We start from the raw sequence: 20,000 nt of genomic DNA on the forward strand, positions 1-20,000 counted from the left end.
GGTAGAAATAATATCGAAATGCAGTAAATCATAGTGTCATTGTGGTATACTGCGGATATAATGATGTTTATCAATTGCAAAAAGAAAGAACGAAAGGTGCAACTCACAATCAGAAATACCAACTGAACCGCGACTGTTGTGCACGTGTTATTGTGTTCATTTCCAAATACAACATGCCCAGGGGGCCGATACTTTTTGGGGAGTGTATATTTTTCTTGTACAACTTTAGGTTTTACAAGTCACTTATAACACCAGATAGATTTGGATGAATAGTAATCAAAATGCAATATCAATTCGCGAATTTGTTGTCTAATCTTTTACAATTGTACCAGTCAAAACGAAATTTCGTTCTTAGACGTGACATTTAAACAAAATTGGACAATCACAAAATACACACACGCACACGCATATTGACAAACACGGGCACAGTACATACACATGCATGTGGAGGATACTTACATGGAAGGCCATGTGATTGTATTCGTCGTCCAGGAAGGCGCATTGGAAATAGACATCACCCCTGAATTTCTGTTTCTTGATGCCGTGACAGAGATACAGCGGTATGCATGACGTCAATATCAGAATCCAGCTGAAGGTGATAGCATAGAGGGCATTCCTCTCAGTGCGGACTGTGGAAAGCAAGGAGTGAATGTGAGGAGCAGGGCGGGGGATGTGAGTATAAGTAACAAAGGGAAGGTTTGTGAGTATCAAGAGAAACAGGAGTGTATTAGTATGAGGAGCAAGGAAAGGGTGTGTGAGTATGAGGGCGATTGGGGTTTGAGTTATGAGGGGAAAACGGAAAACTGTGTGAGTGTAAGGGCCTAGACAAAGGTATTTAAGCATGTGGTAGGTAATTGGAAGGTGTATTATCATGAGAATGTAAAGTTGTGTAAGGAGCAAGGGCAGCATGTATGAGTAAAGGCAAGTAAGAGTATATCAATATTAGGGGCAAGTGGACGGTGTGTGAGAGAGAGTGCAAATGTCAAGGTGCAAGTTTGTCAGGGGTAAAGTGTTAATGTGTAAGTTGAAAGGAGAGGTAAGCTTGTATAAGGGAGAGGGGAAAGCAGATGGTATGTAAGAGAGAAAAAGGCAGGATTAGGGTATTAATTGTGAGGTAATTAATTAGATGTGCGCAATAGTGAGAGGCAAGTAGAGGGTGAAGGGTGTGAGTGTGGGGGAAAGGAGAGTGTGAGAATGAGGAACAGAGTGAGGGTGCTTCACTTTGCTGAGAAACGTGAAGGGGGGTGAATTTCAGGGCATGGAAGGATGTGTGAGTGTTAAGGGCAAAGGAATGGTGTGTGAGTATGAGTGGCATGGAAAGGATGTGTAGGTGTGAGCGTTAAGGTAGCTATGGGTGTATGTGTGCATTGTTAGGGTGTGTGACTCTGAGAAGCATGCTGAGGGTATGTCAGAGGTACTGGTATAGTAATAGAAATACAAGAAGATTGTTTGTGATTGTCAAACGGAGAATGTGTTTGGGTATGGAAGGTAAGGAGAGTGTGTGGGAATATGAGGAGTGAGTGATGGTTGGCAAATGTAAACGGTAAGGTGCGAGTGTGTGAGAGGCTATGTAGGGGTGTGCGAGGGAGGCAAGGTGTGGGTATATGATTATTAGATAGACAATGATAAGGTGTGTGAGTGTGAAGGGAGAGTTTGCAAAGTTTACAGATAAGTAGGCAACGTTAGGTTTGTGAATGTGAGGGAGGCAGGAGGATTATGTGTCAATGTGAGAGTAAAGTGAGGGCATCTCATTGCGAGGAAGATAAGGTGAGGATGTGTCATTGTAAAGGAGACACGTAGAGGATGTGTTAGTTTGAGGAGAGTCAAGGCGAAGATGTGTCAGTGTGAGGGGCAATGCATGAAGGAGGTAAGGAGATCGCATGTGAATGTACGGGGCAACGGGATACCTTGAAGAGTAAGGTAATGGTGTGCCAGTAAGGAGGACACAAGGTAAAAAGGAGTGTCAGTAATAGGAAGGTTCGTTGGGGGAATTACCAATCTGAGAGGGGGTACGGTGTGGCTGTATACGTGCGAGGAGGGAAAAAGTTAGTGTATACGTGAGAGGTAGGCAATAGGAGGGTGTATTAGTGTATTGGACAAGATAACGGTTTATGAAAATGATGAAGAACTTAGGAAAGGCTTGTCAGTATGATGAGCAAGGTAAGGGTGTTTCACTATAGGGGAGACAAATTGAGGGGTTATATATCTCATGTCTGCAATATCTTTGTAAGTACATCTAGTTCTTTGTTCACTAAGATTCTATCTGAATCAATTGAAATGTCAGTATACATGTTTCTATGTACAGGTATGAAGTCGGCGGTATAAAAGTCTGGCCTCGCCCATTCACGCGCGTTCAACCGTGTTGCAAGTAAGTACTCATTCGATCTCAGCAGTGTTTAGATAGGGCGGAGAAGAATTTAACAGTAGTTAATAAAGCACTCCTTTTGCAGGGTCACAAGACCCCACATGGTGGTGGTGGTGGAAGAGATAGATGGCGGTTTGGAAGATATAGCTGGATACTCACGGGGTGGATACCCACCCGACCGAGGAGCAAACAGGTGTCTCTATTGATCAAAACTCCCGTGACTGACCGCAGAGCTTGGAGATGGTCGACCTCATTCTCCGAGTCTTTCCCAGATAGACGCATACAACACCACAGGAACCCACACATCTCCCTCCAAGCTAAGCCAAAGTGCTACGGCAAAGTTCCATAGAACTCCCGTCGCAGTCGTGGGCCACTTTTTTTTTTTTTTTTTACAGGGATTAGCCCACCCGGGCACAGGTCACTGACCCACAACGGGGCCTGGGGGGTGAATAGTAATAATAATGCTAATAATAATAATGCTAATAATAATAATAATAATAATAATAATAATAATAATAATAATAATAATAATAATAATAATAATAATAATAATAATAATAATAATAATAACAATAATAATAATAAAGAACCATAAACAAATACAAAATGAAAAAGATCAGAAGTGAGAAACAATATATGTTTGTTGTGTTGTCACAGTAAGAGAAACAATTGAGACCCTACAATTGTGTGTAAAATGAGGCAGAAAGTCAGACCTGGTTGTACTGTGAGCTGGCCTTACTAGGCTTGAGAGACGGTCGCTCCTTTCCCCAGTTAACTGGCCCGGGGTGCAGAATTAATGAATGTGGGGTCACACTCAGGGACCTGTAATTCTAGTGGTTACATAGAGACATTAATGTCCCCAGTATTGGGTGTATGTGGTTCAATTAGCCAAGTCCCGGTGTGAGGTCAACGCCAATATGGTTGATTGCACATGTGGGACGTGGGAGTTCCTCTAAAATTATTTGGGCAGTAGTGCTGAACAAAGGTGTGAAGCATGTTACGGGTATTGGTGGAGAAATGCACTCATGACTCCCTAACCTAGAATTAGAGTAATGGAAATAAGCGGAACACCCACCTGCCTGACGGGTCATGAGTGATTTTTTTCGGTTTCTTGCTGGTACATACCACTGGGCAGGTTAGTAGTTACAACCCTCGGGTTCTGTGTATTTAAGATAGTTAGGATTAATAGTATTTTGTGGGTCATTCCAGACAGACTATGATTGATCCATGTTCTTGTGTAGTATGAATAAGTCAGTATTTCTATTCCTCAGCGATTACTATAAATTTGTCGGATGCACTTAGGGCATTTTCGTTTGTGCAAGTAATATATTTTTTTAATGTTTTATAGCCTCTTCGCAGTGAAGTAGGGTGTATTAAGGGGTTGTTCAGATGAGTTCCTCGTTCTTGTGTCTGTTTAAAATTGTCATGTATTGTCTTGTGTATGTAATCCTGCTGTAGTATTAGTTTTTTTAGAATGCAATTAATATCTTCTAATAATTTTCCAGTACGTATCTTTATCCCCAATCGCACGGGCACCAGTTAGGGTCGCTGTAAATAATTTAGTCTAAATTTTTGTTTGTGCTGGTCCTGTATTTTCTAAGCGAGCAAGAACTCTTTATCAGAGTATCACATAGTAGGGTACAACCTTTTTCACAAAGACAGGGAAGGTAGGCAGGGGGGAGGGGTCGCACTCTTCGTCACGGATACATTAAAATGTTGTATTAATAATTCAATAAAGGGTGAAATATGAACCGAGTCTGTATGGGTTGAAATTGCGGAAGGAAGAGAAAAACTAATAATGGGAGTGATTTACAGGCCCCCAAGCCTTGGGAAAAAAGCAGCTCAGCACATGTGGCAGGAAATGAGTAGGGCAACAAAATACAACAACTTGTGCATTATGGGGAATTTCAACTTCAGAAATATTGACTGGGACAACATTGTACGTGACTATGAATCTGAAGACTTCCTAGACGCAGTACAGGACATAAAACAACTAATTACAGAACCTGCTAGAGGTGACAATATATTAGACCTAGTATTAACAAATAAAGAAAATATCATCAGAGATATCACAGTAGGGGAAGAACTAGGGAACAGTGATCATAGAGAAATCAGGTTCACCCTAAATTGTGAAACGAAAAACAATGACAATATGGTCAGAGTTCCAGACTTTCGATCGGCTGATTATGAGGGGTTAAGAAGGTACCAAGGTGAGGTCGCCTGGGAACAGTCAGGTCAGTCCCCGGTAGGATCGGGTGAGGTCACCGGCGACACAACAATTGATCATGACAATAATATATTCACTAGTATACTGCGAAACAAAATATACCATTCATAAAAATTAGGTCAAATAAGAATGAGCCAAGGTGGATGACTAAAAAATATAAACATGCCATTAGAAAAAAGAAAGGAATTTATAAGAAATTAAAGGGAGGGGAGGAGCAACTCAGAAATAGGTATAATGAACTATCTAGGAATGTTAAGAAAAATGTAAGGAAGGCAAAGAGGGACTACGAAATCAGAATAGCAAGAGAATCCAAGGCGAATCCCAAGGGATTTTTCCATGTATATAGGACAAAGGTCAAGGACAAAGTGAGACCTTTAAAGTCAGAGAGGGGAAGTGATCGATGATAGCGAAAAAATAAGCAAAGCATTAAACAGCTACTTCTTATCAGTTTTCACAGAAGAGGTGGAACTGATATTTAGGGGAAATGAAGAAGAGAAATTAAAGAATATCACTATCAGAAAAGAGGATGTTCTTAAGAAGATAAATAAATTAAAGAAGACAAAATCCCCAGGGCCAGATGAAATTTTCTCTCGACTGTTGAAAGAGTGTAAAGAACAGATTAGCGGAGCCCTCTTAAATTTATTTACAAAATCATTTGACACGGGAGTTGTGCTATTCTTGTGGAAACAGGCAAATAAGAAACATAAGAAACATAAGAAAATAAGGAGTCTGCAATAGGCCGGTTGGCCTGTGCATGGCAGCTCCTGTCGAGAGTTACTACCACTCTCTATCATCCATGAATCTATCTAGCCTCCTTTTGAAACTTTCCAGAGTTCCCGCACTTACTACAAAGTTGCTAAGCTTGTTCCACTCGTCCACCACCCTATTTGTGAACCAGTTTCTTCCTATCTCCCTCCTAAACCCTGTAGTACCCATGTTCATAAAGGGAGACAGAGCATCAGCGTCAAATTACTGGCCGATTAGTTTGACGTCAGTAGTGGGGAAATTTCTTGAATCAATTATAGCAAATAGCATCCGTTCACATTTAAAGAAAAATAAATTAATCTAGGCAGGCTGCCCGGCCTCATCATTTCTCGGACGGGCATCATTTCCCACGTGAAGCACAGACTAAATAAAGCCAAAGTCGCCGCAGCCAAATTAAAACGTTTTAAACTGATGCCTGAGAAGATACAAGTTCACCTGTACAAGGCGCTGGTGAGGCCTGTGTTGGAGTACCCACATATACCACTCGTCACACTCGGGAAGACGAGACTACAACAACTACAAAGCTTCCAAAACAAGTGTTTGAGGTCAGCCAGTGGCCAAGCGCCACCCTACCAGGAGACAGTGGAAACCATCCACCTAAGAAATAAAACAGAGGCCCTCAACGTCAGGTTCCATCGCCTAGGGAAGAAAGTTTGGGACAAGCTGCTGGACGACCCTCACAGCCCAGACCACCTACGCGGGGAAGACATCAACGGAGGGCGACCCCACGCCTGGTAGCCCCGGAGTCTGCCCGCACTACAACAACCCAACCCGCGACCCATCTATGTCCGCCACAGTGATCCACCTTAGATTAAAACTTAGATGATATAAGGTCACATTTAACAAGTCACAATCTAGTGAGTCCATAACGTAATACAGTATAAGATTTTAATAAACTTGTAATTGTAAAATCAATCTAGTCCTTGTCTACTAAAGTAACCATTGTGCAACCTCATCTTAAATCCTAGGTTAGCTTAGTTTGTCAACAAACTCTGTAATTTGTAAAACAAGGGGTGTCGTCCACCTCTGTTTAATTCATTAAACTTCTTCTCCAACCTTTACCCCACGACTATCTGTCGTGACTTCTCTATCCTTCATGTCTGGCTGTGCCTTGAGCCCCAGCATGCTTCCATCCATTCCCCACCTTAACCTAAAAAAAAAAAAAAAAAAAAAAATCTCTATTTTCTCATGTTTTGTTATCTATTAGACTATACAGTGAATATTTATTGTCCTTTGTCATAAATTTAACCCATTTATTTTAAATTTTCCCCTAATTTGTCATTGCTGTTGTCCCTAACCCTATTTTCTCCAAAAGGCTTAACGTTTGCAGCACTTCCCCAAAAATGTAACCCTCGAGAATGTTTGGGTTTACCTACTTACTCTTCCTACTGTTAAATGTCCACACTTCTTACTTGTCAATGTCCTCACTACTCACTGTTCTAAATCCATGCTACTCATTTGCCAATGTCCACACTTCCCAGTAATCACCATCCATAATACTCACTCTTCTACATCCACGTTACTCACTGATCGACGTTCACACTACCTATGGGTCAATATCTACACTACAGTACTTACTGCTTAGGGCAGCGATAGGATGCACCACCGCCAGGAACCTGTCAAAGGAGAGGAGTAGGAGGGTGTAGACGGAGGCGTAGGCGGTGACGTAGGTGAGATATTGTACCGTCTTGCACCAGATGCTCCCGAATGGCCATGAGGGTAATATGTAGTCGGATGCGGTGAAGGGGACGCAGAAAACGATGAATAGCAGGTCTGCCATCGCCAGGCTGCAACAAACATCATACGCACCTCATCAAAAGATTCATAATGTATTTTCCCTCAATTTTTTGGTTGTTGAAAATTTGCTATAATATGCCTTTATGAAAATGAAAATTTTAGGTTACTCTGAATAAGAAAATCAATCAATGTATTTTTTCTGGGTCTACGGTAGCTATTGAAACTTAAATTGTTTAATATCTCTGCTTATAAGCTGATTTTTTTTTATATCAGTGGCTAAACATACACTTTAAGGGACAAGGAAACCAGTAAGACTAATTACATCCCGCTAAATATATTGGGAAGACAAATATTCAGCATAAGTTCAGGTATATTTTTCAAATTAAACCATACATGGCCTTTTTTAAATTCTGGTAACATACTGCATATAATTTACTCTGAGTAAACTTTGCTGTTATTGTTGAGCTCAGCCATCACTATCGTCAAAAACACGGTTTTCATTGACTGAGTCTTCTTCATTTTCACACTGTGTTGTACAGTTACGGAAGAGAAAAAAATGGTTATTGAACATCCTCAGAAGAATGAGACAGTGAGACATTAGAGCATAATATGGTATAGTGTAAGACACACGAGTACCACAAGTCAGTGGCTATGGTTAATGCCAGTAATTAAAAGGGTGGAGGTAGGTACAGAAATTACCAACAGGTACAGGGCTCTCAGAGTATATTAGCGAATAGAGGTCATGAATTCGATACAGTGACAGTGAAAATGGATTCCATAGACCAACGGCTTGCTAGAAGGAGTGTGGATACAGTACAGTGTATTTGTACGGCATATATAGAACACATATATACAAGAGGAGTATTAGGTAGGTATCAAGAGAGAAGTTGAGCTAATGTAAGCTGGGAAAAGAAAGGATAAACAAAACAATAATTATACCACTGGAACACATTAACAGCAAAACAAATAATATCAGGATATATTAACAGCTGATGGGCCATTAAAATACTGTGAAAAACTAGACTATTTGATTATAGTAATGCTGTTCTTACTGTTTCTAATGTGAACTGACAATTTATCTCTTACCAGTACTAACACTTTGACTTTTAGTGTTGTAGGTTACTCACCATGACTAACACTTCACTTGTTGGGATGTACTTGTTTTAGTGTTGAACTCACAGTTATGAACACTTGATTGTGGTGACACTCTTTTCATAAATTCTAATTCCTACTCCAGTCAAATCATGCATTGCTTATAAGGATTAGTGCAATAACTATAATGCTAAGTAAATAGGTGTTTGAGTCAGACATGTTCTTTGTATGAGGGCAGAGATGCAAAGTTCTCCTCAGAGCTAAGTGACAATTTATAGACAATACTTTGGCCTAATCAGTGATCTAGGTTGGGTGAAGTGCCAACAAATATCCCATTAGATTGGCGAGTGGCGAGACCTCCATGGTTCATGGTGATTTAATTCAGTGGAGATAGTTAAATAGTTGAGAAATGTGCTGGAATAACCTCAGTCCATATTATTGGCATAAGGAACAATTGGGTGGAGCCGTATTTCATTGTAGTTTAATTGTGGCCAACCCGACTCTCACACCCTCTCTCACTACATCCTCACTTGCCCTATAACCTCCTCCTATAGGTCCCCAGCCGTTACCAACACCTCTTCCCTCCCAGACCAGCTATCCCTCCTCCTAGTCACAGGCCTGGCACTTGACATTATTAGGGACCTGCCACTCTTTGCCATAAACAGATGAAATGTACCGGGAACTTTCCCCCCACACACTCATCATTCTCTCACTTTATGTAACTTGACAGAACCTATGACCCTTCAGGCTTTTACGCCCTTAATGTACGAGTCATAAAGGCAAGTATGAACTTTTCATACTTCCCTGTTGGGCGCTGTAAACGCTTCTGCGCTTCACCTTGCACAGGATGTAAGGGGGTGCCCAATAAACTAGCCCCCTCGGGGGGCAAATCTGTTAATTGCAGTTTAACTAGTGAGACCTCCACTTTAGGCACTAAGTGATCATTTAGTACATATTGTGTGAGGAAAGTTGAGTGGAAAGAATTTTACTGCACATGGAACAGTTATTGATGGTTCTACTGAAGAATATTGTGCATGTTTTATGTTTGAAACTGATTCATGGTGTGACGAATTGAAAAAAAAAAGCTCTGAAATAGTGTTATTTGTAAGATCTAAAGATCATGATAATTAGTGCTAGATTTAGATTTTCTGTGGTAATATTCTAGTGAGCTGCTCCTGTGTATGTAAAACAGCAATATACTAACATATACACTCCCAGGGTGTATTGCAAATAATAAATTGAAATTACCATAAAATTTCAGGTGCTGATGTAAAATGGTTATGAATTGTATTATTTTTTTTGGGGGGGTGCGGGGTCAATTTAAACATATGCTATGATGTTTCTGTAAAGATCTGAGTCATAAAGATTTATTGATTGCAAATAATAGTGTGATTTTTTTTATTTTTTGTTGGAAGTATTCAAGTAGTAATAATTTTAATTCAATATTTGTGGAATCTGTAACAGGCACGACATCGTTTCAACATCGTTTTTTTTCAGTTTTTCTTTTGTAAGCAAAATAGTTTCAGTGTGTATTCCACTGAATAATCACAGCTGATTATTTGATGGAAGATAATTGAATGACTGCTGCAGTTCGATGGAAGTGAATGCTTATGTAAGGTTTTCAGAGTTTAAGGAAATATTATGGTGCTAGTTACTTGTTAGTTAAATTACCAATGTGTATATTATGATTTGTTGGTATAATTTGTACAGAGTAAAGTACTTTTTAAATTTGAGTTAAAATGATAATGTGTATTTAGAGGAATTTTACAGAAGTGAGAATATATTTTGATGCATGGTTGTAAGTATCTTCGAATTCAGTTTGATTACTAGAGTTTATTCAGTGATGTAATAGTATAATTTTACGGAAAATTAAGAAGAGTTTATTGATCATCGTATATGTCATTTTGTGTTGCTGAGTTAGTTACAGTGTTGCTGCAGATTCCATAACAAAGTACCTGTACGTCTTTTTTTCAGTGAATTAGTATTTCTCCAGGAAATATCTATGAATGTTCAGATTTGAGGCATATAAGTGATATGGTAGGTCTTTTTAATCTTGGTGTATTATTCCTCAGGTGTATTTTATATGACATGTTTATGTTGTTACGTATCCAGAAAGTCTCATTCAAATCGCCGGCGAAAATTCCAATTGCACCCTGAGTCAGTAACTTCTGCCTGCCGCTCAAACTCTTCCCCCTCTCTCGTCTGCACATCGTTTGATCGTCGTGGCAGGAAAATTAACCATTCATCTATTAGGAAAGAAAAGTGACGTCATCCACAAACACAGACCCATACGAGGTAATAAAAACCATGCACAGACTCCCCAACACCTCTAAAACCACTACCACAACTTACATACCTCCCAAGGACACTCATCCCACATCCCCCTCCATCACCCCAGCCAAACCCACACCTGACTCTATCCAAGCAACTGCCAGTGCTACGAACAAACCCACAACCTTCTCCACCAACTTTGCTGCACTCACACCTGACCTCACACAGGCAGCAACCTTCATCCATACCACTAACAAACTACCAGAGAAACCACAAAATATAGCAGTAACACCCAACAACCCAAGGAAGAGGAAACAAGCCTCGCCTTACCACTCACGGACAAGAAGAGATAGCAGTTGAAATGCACCAACAGATAAGGCAATAGGCCATACATGAAGTCACCCGACAATTTCCCTAATCTCAATCCATCTCCCATCACCTCCACATCCACCTACAAGGACAACACAGACCTTGCACACCTGCACCTGCACCAACACCCACACCCAAGAACAGATCACGATCTTAAAATAAAAACAAAAACAAGACAAAAACAACCAGACCAACAAAGACAGTAAAAGACACGAAAACATGATCACCATAATGCAGTACAACTGTAGGGCATCTGTTACAAACAGACATATCATCTCTATCCTTCAACAATCACACAACCCAGACATCCACCTTCTCAACTCAACATTCACAAACACCAAACACAAAAATCAAGCACTTTTGCTACACATGCAGACAATCACCACACGAAAATTACGAGGGTGTAGCACTCCTCATCAGATCCTCCATCAAACTCGAATTCATAGCCGATTTCTTCTTTAAATAACTTTGTGGTCGCCAAGATCGACACTGAACACGGACATACACTGGTATGCACAACGTACACAAGGCCAAACACTCACATTCCCTTCACAGACCTGAATTCCATCTCCAACAACACACACCTACCAGTAATATTAATGACTGATCTTCACGCAAGACACACAACATTCTAACACAACAACAACCCCATGGCCAACAACTACACAACTGGTTACACACAAAAACCTTCATCACATTAGACATATCTTCCCCTGCATGTTACTCTGGACGTGGCAGAAGCACCCCAGACATAGTCATCACAAACACATTAGCTCTTCAATTTCAACACAACATTTCACCAGGCCGCCTGTCGGGTTCAGATCACTTACCCATTACACTACAACTCTCCAACAACCCCATCCTGATCCCAACACCTGCACCACAATATCAATACCAAGACGCAGACTGGGACACTTTCAAATCCACATTAGCCGAACAACGCTACACACTCAACCTCGAATACCAACCCACAAGGAAAATAGAAGAAACATAGACACAACTCCTTAACGCAATGACCAAAGCATCAGACGCGCACATACCAAACCGCTCTCACAAAAAGAGATACTCCTTCAACCCCTCCATCAGAAAACAACGACGATTCACACAAATCCAACACAACTTAGCACCAGTACAAGAGACATCACCACCCTAAAAAGACACGTTATCAAAAGCCTCCTCCACAACCACAATCTGCACTAGGCACGTCTCGCAGCAGCCGCCCAGCAGCACAGGAACACATAACCCCAGGGATTCTGGCAAAATTTGCCAAACTCAGGGGAATAGGCCGGCCCGGCTCCCCTTCGATTATCTGCTGGTAAACGGCAGACGGATCAGAGACCCATCTTAAACCACATAAACAACATTACCACGCAAACACAAAGACTAAACGACTTAACCAAACCAGAATACACTATAGACACCACCACTCTCTCACAAGAACACATTCTCACTACACCATTCACCCCAACAGAAGTCAAACAAGCAATCGACAGAACAAAGAAAAAAACGCCAGGCGACAGCAACTTAGGACACCAATTTCTTGACACTTATCCCCAGAAATAGTCACAGTCATCACATACATCTACAACACTCAACTTGTTACTGGGTACTTCCCCAAACTCTGTAAGACAGCCATAGCCATCATGATGCCAAAACCAGAAAAAACACTCTGACCCACAAAACTACAGACCCATCGGCCTCCTAGAGGTCTTGGTCAAGACATTTGAAAAACTATACAACCAACGCCTCAGATGCCACCTTGAAAATGAAGAACTGCTTTCACACAAACAGCTTGGATTCAGGTACACGAATGTTTGCTGAATAAATCCCAGTGCAGTGAAGAAGGGACACATCCGTCCCCTGTCCGCTTTGGAGCACCAAAAACCACGTCGTACTCCTTTGGCAGATGCATGGATGAGCAAAAGTTCCCCAGCGACTGGAAAAATGTACTAGAGCTCGTTAAACGTAATGCCGTGATGAAACCCTTACTATGAAACTACCTTGTAAAGGAATAAGAGCACGGTTTTGTGCCTGGACGTTCCCGCTTCATAAAATTACTTATGATGCTGGATGTGTGAAAACAGAATCTGGAGCAAATGCTTGTGACAGCATACCCCATGAAATGCTGAAAATTTAACTGGAAGGGTACAGAATTCGTGGTAATGGCAAGAAATCATAATGTGTACAATAAAAGACAGATGAGTGTTCCTGGGGTTTGATGAAAACGTCTCGTAAAAAGCAAGCATTTAGGCGCATGCTGCCTCGCATGCTTCCTCGGAACTAACAAAGTGGATGTAGAGTCAAAGTGAAGAACAGCTAACTCTTCGAAGGTCTCATGAGCCATGAGAAAGTCTGAAGCTAAGCGAGCTGCATTAGATACACAGGCCAAAGCGATGGACGAAAACAAGGCAGAACAGAAAAATAAAAAAGGTTGAGCTGGAATAACAGCAGTTAGAGCTTCGTCTGCGGCGAGTACTGGCTAATGAAGAAACTCTTAATAGGCTTGAAGAAGCAAGACACAGCATTACACTATTTTAGTTTTTTTCCTAAAAATTTATGGGATGAAGCTCCTGTGTATCAGAAACATACTCTTAATCCTCAAGCTGTTTACACAGCAAAGACTAGATAGAGACAGTGACACATCGTCCTTTGAAAACCTCAAGACCGTACCCTATGTCAGCAGGCTCCGCGAGGACATTATACGTCAAGGAGTAAACATTAAAAATGCGAGAACCATCGTTGGCATTCTTAAAATTTTCCTTCTGTCAATTATTCTTTCCATTCCGAGTATATTTTCTTAATCCGTTATGCATAATTTTTTATTTATTTTTTTTTTTTTTGGCACAGTAAAGTTGAAATCCTCTGGTGGCAACCCGGTTCATCCACGAGAAGCAGTTGGTATGTTGGAGCATCACAATTGTTAGTAAATTTTGTTAAAGAATCCTTTCCAAGTGTCTGGTAATGGGAAGATTTGTTTTAAGAATATCAGCGCCGCATAATCCCGCAGACTTATCTAGACGTGGCTGCAGATACAGAGAGTGTTGATGGAAGTGCTACAATTATCTAAAACTGATCTTAAGCTCTTTGACGAAAATCCACTGGTGTACAGGGAATTTATGACATCCTTTGAGGAAAGTGTTGGAAACACCTTTGTGAGTTTTAAGGAGAACCTAACTCGACTTTTGCAGCACTGCATTGGATGTGAATGCAGAGCCATATCAGGGTGCAATGTGATGGAACCTGATGAAGGTTATGCACTAGCTAAGTTGTTATTACTGCAAAGGCTTAATAATAAGCTTAAAATCACAGAGGTTGTAAGGTGACCCTCAGAGCTTTAGGTAGATTGCAAGGATTAAACTCTGACTATAAAATTATTTAAATTGTAAAACGACTTACGTATTATTTTTAGCCGGTGAGAGAGAAAGGTACGCTTTATGGAAGAAAATAGAAAGTACTATACCCAGGCATTGAAATGCTTTGAAAATATCTTGAAAAGCTGACAAGGGAAATATATGGCCCATTATTTTAAGCTTTTGATGGGAAGCACCACGAAACCAAGAGAAAGAGTCTAAGGGGCAGCTTCGCTCAATACTCGCCAACACCAACTAAGCCCTCGTTTACGTACTAAATTTGCTTTAATACATTATCACTTTGTGTATTTATTAATGCAACAGTTGTCTCTCCTGTGATGTTGATTGTAGTATGCTTGTATATAGGTAAGATAGTGGAACTAATGTCAGTAGGATCATTTAGGTAAAGTTTACGTTTTAGCCAATCCAGCTATGATACGTCAATACTACGGCGGTAGAGAGGTTATGTCGGTGGCAGGCTGGTACACTGTAGTGACCAGTCTCGGCACAGTTGTCTTAAGTTGAGTATACCCTCTCTCTGGTGTTTTGGGAGTTGGCATTTGACTAAAGAGATTTGATATTGCTTTATATTGATTTTGTGTGATCTGGATGGACCTTCAGTCCTTACTCAGCCACTTCCAAACATCACATTATTATTGATATATATTTTATTTTGTATACATTGTGGTGGTGGGAATAAGTTATTAAATGTTCATATATTTATTGACTTGTTTAGGTTTTGACCTGTTAACTTGACCTTTGTTGGGGGAACTGGGGATTAATAATATAATAAATAATACTGATATATTTGAAAGACTTCAATGATGTGTTTATACAGTATAACGGTCTACCCTAGGGTCGTAACAGTTGCTAATGCAGTTGGCAGTAACATAAATTGTTCACATCTTATTTTGTGCTCGCTAGTTTATTGATGACCAAAGTTAAAAAAAAATACACAATACAGCTACAAAAATACACAACGACCAATATATTGTTGGAAATTTAAGACGGGAGGTTTTAAGGAAAAGTCTGAAGATTAGGCTACATTATTCTAAGTTTGAATACTACTACTACTACTACTACTACTCAAGGCCTCCAGTCTCCCCCAATAGCCACACCTTCGCCACCATTTTATTACCTTAAAATTTAATATCCTATTACAAAAGTAGCTACCCTAGCTGTGTTAAGTGAGTTGAGCGGCAGATCTATGCGGTATTTAGTGACTGTTGCCTCAATATCTGTAACCGTTGTCGGGTTTGGGGCCGAAGATCATGTTCCCCTGAGGCAAATCAATGAAGACCTAAGCAGATAGAAAAACAGTAGACATCTAAACCAGGCTTTAACGTAACTTCTGGGCTACTGCTTTCGTCCGGCATAGAAACTTGGTCCCATCCCACCAGAGGTTGTGAACACCAGAGGAGTGAAGCTGCCCTGATCAACTTTCAGAATTATCTCCCCATGTAAGGGCGGAAACCATCTTCCTGCTGGTTACCTCTGCTAACTCGCTCGTTTGCTGGTGCAGACGACACTTGGGGCGGTTGGACAGAGGTGAGAACGGCAGCGACTATCTGGGTCACGGGCAGATTCAACCCAGCCGCGATACAGTCACTATCTAGCTACCCGGCTGTCTGTCAAATTCTGGCTGTGATCTCATCATAGGTCCTGGACTCGTGGGCTGTGTTCCCAGACCTTCACCTATCGACTGTCAATTCTCTGGTCATCTACCACTACCGCATACCACGACTGCCAGTTCATCTCATTCCGTCTGTGCCCCCGTGTTCTCCTGCCATTTCAAGACGTCGCTCGAGTGTGGAGTTGAATGGATGCTTCCCTACCCTGAGTGTGCATCACCGTGTTCCAGAACCTTCCCCCAGGGCCACTGCCGTAAGAAATATTTGTTCATTGTTTGATTCTATCAGTTGTTGACTCCCATTAATTGTTTGATTCTATTAATTGCTGAAGCCCATTAATTGTTTGCTCCCTTTAATTGTTTGCTTCCATTAATTGATTGACTCCATTAACTGTTGACTGCCTTAATTGTTATTTGATGTTTGTTGAGTGGTGTCAGAGTTTTGTGTAATATTTTTTATTGTAAAGAAATGTCAATCTCAAACGGTTGCTTGTTATTCCTCAGAAAACCATGGTCCTTGACTTTCCTTAATTAAGAACCTGATTAGTCTGGTTAGGGATTTCTATCCCTAAGTCCCAGGTCTTTACACCCCATATGCCCTGTTCTTGTCATTCTCGTTCCTCCTGTATGCAGCATCGAGAGCTAGGTTACGATGACATACGGCCATGGGATCGAAAATCCTTATGTCAAAGAAGGCTCGCTGTCCCCTAGTCCAGAATCCTCGAGCACTGGCGTCCAAACGGGTTTCGTTGGATGTGTTTGAAGTCCTGTGATGGAAATTCTCACTGTCCAATGGAAGGAGGGTCGGTTCTACCCTGACATCATGGCAGATTTCCTTCAACATATTTGCAGTGAGATCCCTTACTTCGTCATGCCTGATGCACACCATGGTGTGGTCGACGTCATAGGATGAGTCACACATGCATTGGGAGGGAAAACCTTCTACTGGCCTACTGTACCTTAGAGCAATGGCATCTGTGAATTCTTGTTTATTAAGGCTAAAGTCTTTTGTCCTTATCGATAACATTGTTAGGCAGTTCGAGATCCCCAACTCCTGCACTATAGCTACTTTTTTTCAAGTTTTCTGGCACTTGCTATAGTTTACCACTTTGGGTGTGCTGTCGATCTGTCATTGTTGCATTCTGAGCTATTGTGTGCTCAGTGAGGGCTGCCATGAGCTTGACTGAGTTCTGATGTTCGGTGACAGCGAGCTCCTCTGGATTGGTCATTCCCATTCTTTCCAGTCTCGGTGGTAGTGCAAGGATTGACCTTTTTGCTGGGGTTAAGTGAAGGTGTTTCACAAATTTTTGAATAAAATTGACGCTGATGGCTTCTTCCAGAGGGTAGAGGAGGGGTCCGATATCAGGGATAGTGCGCATCAGGTAATTCCAGTGATGCTTTGCTCCATGGGCGAATGCCGCAAAAGCCGCATGTGGCTCTGTTTTAGCAATATCAGTCAGAGCATTGATATTCTTCACCCACTCATTTCCCTTTCCCGTTACGTACTCGGTCTTGAAGTCCTTCATGACTATTACTGCACCTAGGTGTCTTTGGCATTCCTTTGTTATTTTGACCTTACTTCCACCGAACACCTCCCGTGCCCGTTTATAGTGTTCTGGTTTTGCAATGAGGAAGGACTTGCTAGCATTTGGGTGGTACCCTATTTGTCGACCACGTGATGTTATCAGGTCCCACCACTTTTTGATGTCCTCCACTTTTCCTGCTCCTGTAAGGTCGTCCGCAAAAGCCATTTGCTTGACCTCGGTTGTTTAAAATTTTATTGTATGATGGTATCTCCCGTTAGGGTCTGAAAACTTGTTATATAGAGGTCTGATGGGTTCCTATAGGTGTTTTCAATATGCATTGCAAAGCTTGGACACTTGATCTTGATGTTGTGCACTGTAGCCTAGTGGTTGATTATGTTGAATGCGTTGGAAGCGTCAACCAGGAGTACTGCCTCACAATCAAGCTGCTCAAATATCTTTCTCATGGAGTGAATGGCAGCCCCCCACCTCAGCCTGGTGGCCAGCACTTACTTGCAGGTCTCTCTCTCGCTTTCAAACTAGAAAGTTGGAACAAGTCATTACATATTTTCATTAATTTCACTCTTGCAAATAATCCCAAATAATTCAAAATTTTCTAATATGGTGCCAGAACTACAGGTTGGGCACCACTGGCTTAAAACAATGTTATTTAGCAGATACAATGATACAAAAGAAGACTATCAAATTTTGTTCACTAACAATTACTTTATATTTAAAGTTAGTAAGAAAATCGGCAAAATGTAAGGGGCGGTAATTTTTTTCTGTGAATTATTACAACAGATAACAACTTTACATATGCGACACATACATAATATATACATGCAATGGTGATTAAAATTTATGTTGGGACATCCTATGACTGTAAAAGGTTGTAAAATTCAAGAGCAGATACAAAGAAAATATGTGGATTGATAATTAAAATTCGAAAGCGAATGGCATCATGCGGTCACGAATTAATAACATAATTTCCGGAAAGACGTAGAAGACGTTAGTGTCCGGAATTAAATAACGTAAATAAATATTAAAATACCTTCAATCTTCCCCCAAAAAACAAATAAAGGATAATCAGGGGATATTTTAAGATCTTAAAATTAAGTAGTCCCTTAGAGTGGCAGGCATGCTTGGAAGCGGGCACGAGTCATTCTGAGCTTTTCACTTGTGGCAAGCAGACTCCCGCGACTTGCTCATCGACAAAACGTCTACGTGGCCTCAAAATTTTGTAGGCGTTTTCAACCGTGTTCACAAGTAAGTCCAGTTCGATTGCATACTTTGTTTAGATAAGGCGGGGGAGAATTTAGCAGTAGGTAATAATACTTCACTCGCATCAAGCGAAGTACCACCTGACGAAATGGCTGTTAGCGTAGTGATGGAAGCGGGAGGCGGCTGGTGGTAGACCCCACATGGGCGACCTGGTTTTCACCTAGATCCCCAGGATAGACAGATGCGTGCCACATATGCCTGTAGGAACCCCGCTGAGACTGGCACCAAGCCGACACTACACGACACCACAGCTAATGAAAATTTCTTAGAAGGAGGAAAACTAGATCTCTCTTCTAGCTGGGCTGTAAGGTGAACTGACTTAACTGGGCAGGATTAACTCTGGCGCCCTTCCCCTCCTATAAAGTAACTGGGGGAGATGTTTCCCTGGGTGCAGAATGAGTGGAGTGAAAGGTTGAGCTCTGGGAGACAGAAATTCTCATGGTGCTAGTGAGTACTGTATGCCCACCGAGTATCGGTGCTGATTCCTCTACTAGGTACCTTCACCTCTCTTCAACTATGGGTGTATGTGGTTTGTCTAACCAATTCCTGGTGTGAGGTTGACGACCCTGATAGTTGATCTTACACTCTGGACGTGGGAGTGCTTTTTAAAGGATTGTTTGGTGCTATGCATGTAGTACAACTTGGCGGTAATGGTGTATTCTGGGCCAGTGTTGTTGAGCAAGGTTACGGGTATGGTGGAGAAAGGCACACATGACTCATGAACCCAGAAGTAAAGTAATAAGAATAAGCGGATGAGCCGTCCCCTGACGAGTCATGAATGATTTTCTCGGTTCACACATAATTTTGGGGTTCATGTATGTGCATGCTGATTTTGGCTCTGATGATATCAGGCCATTTTGACTGACCCATGTTCTTGTGCAGGTTATTAGTTGAAATCTTTGGTCTTTGTGCAGTATAGTAAATTAAAAACTAATATTTTTCTAGGGGTTTATGTTATTTTGTGGGGTTTGCCCGGACTACTAAGCTATGTTATGAATATGTGTGCTGAGGAGCTGCTGAGTTAAGGATCCGTCGGGTTGTGTTTTAATGGGAGTGTCACTAGGCTTAAACTCAGGGAAGTGCGACCCTTGACCTCAGCAACTCCTGAGCTGGTGAGCTCACATTGGGACCAGGTCGGAGTGTCTAGCGATGATGTGTTGAGGGATCAATCCAAATGAATTGTTGTCTCTGTGCAATTAATATTTTTGTAGTGCTCTAAGGGTGGTGCTGTTGATTAATATAAGTGTCATATCATTACCAGTGCGTCTCTTTAACCCTCAGTCTCAGGAACACCAGTCCAGGACACAGTAAATACTTTATTAATTTTGTTTGTGCTGATTCGGTATTCTGAGGGGTCTTTCCACTGCATTGCTATCCATTTAAATAAACC

The 20,000-nt window shown here is 41.3% G+C and overlaps 1 protein-coding gene across 1 annotated transcript in view; it reads right to left on the bottom strand.

The window, feature by feature from the left end:
* Positions 1-20,000, bottom strand: part of LOC121867222 (allatostatin-A receptor-like) — a 54,388-nt gene that overhangs the window by 23,333 nt on the left and 11,055 nt on the right. The window contains exons 3-4 of the mRNA XM_042367068.1: positions 6,936-7,144; positions 460-629 (exon numbers count right to left, since the gene is read on the bottom strand). Coding sequence (XP_042223002.1) covers positions 460-629; positions 6,936-7,144 — 379 coding nt within the window. The remainder of the gene's footprint in view (positions 1-459; positions 630-6,935; positions 7,145-20,000) is intronic.

The sequence above is a fragment of the Homarus americanus genome, unplaced genomic scaffold, assembly GCF_018991925.1.
Source record: "Homarus americanus isolate GMGI-L3 unplaced genomic scaffold, GMGI_Hamer_2.0 scaffold6317, whole genome shotgun sequence".
Taxonomy (NCBI): Eukaryota; Metazoa; Arthropoda; class Malacostraca; order Decapoda; family Nephropidae; genus Homarus; species Homarus americanus.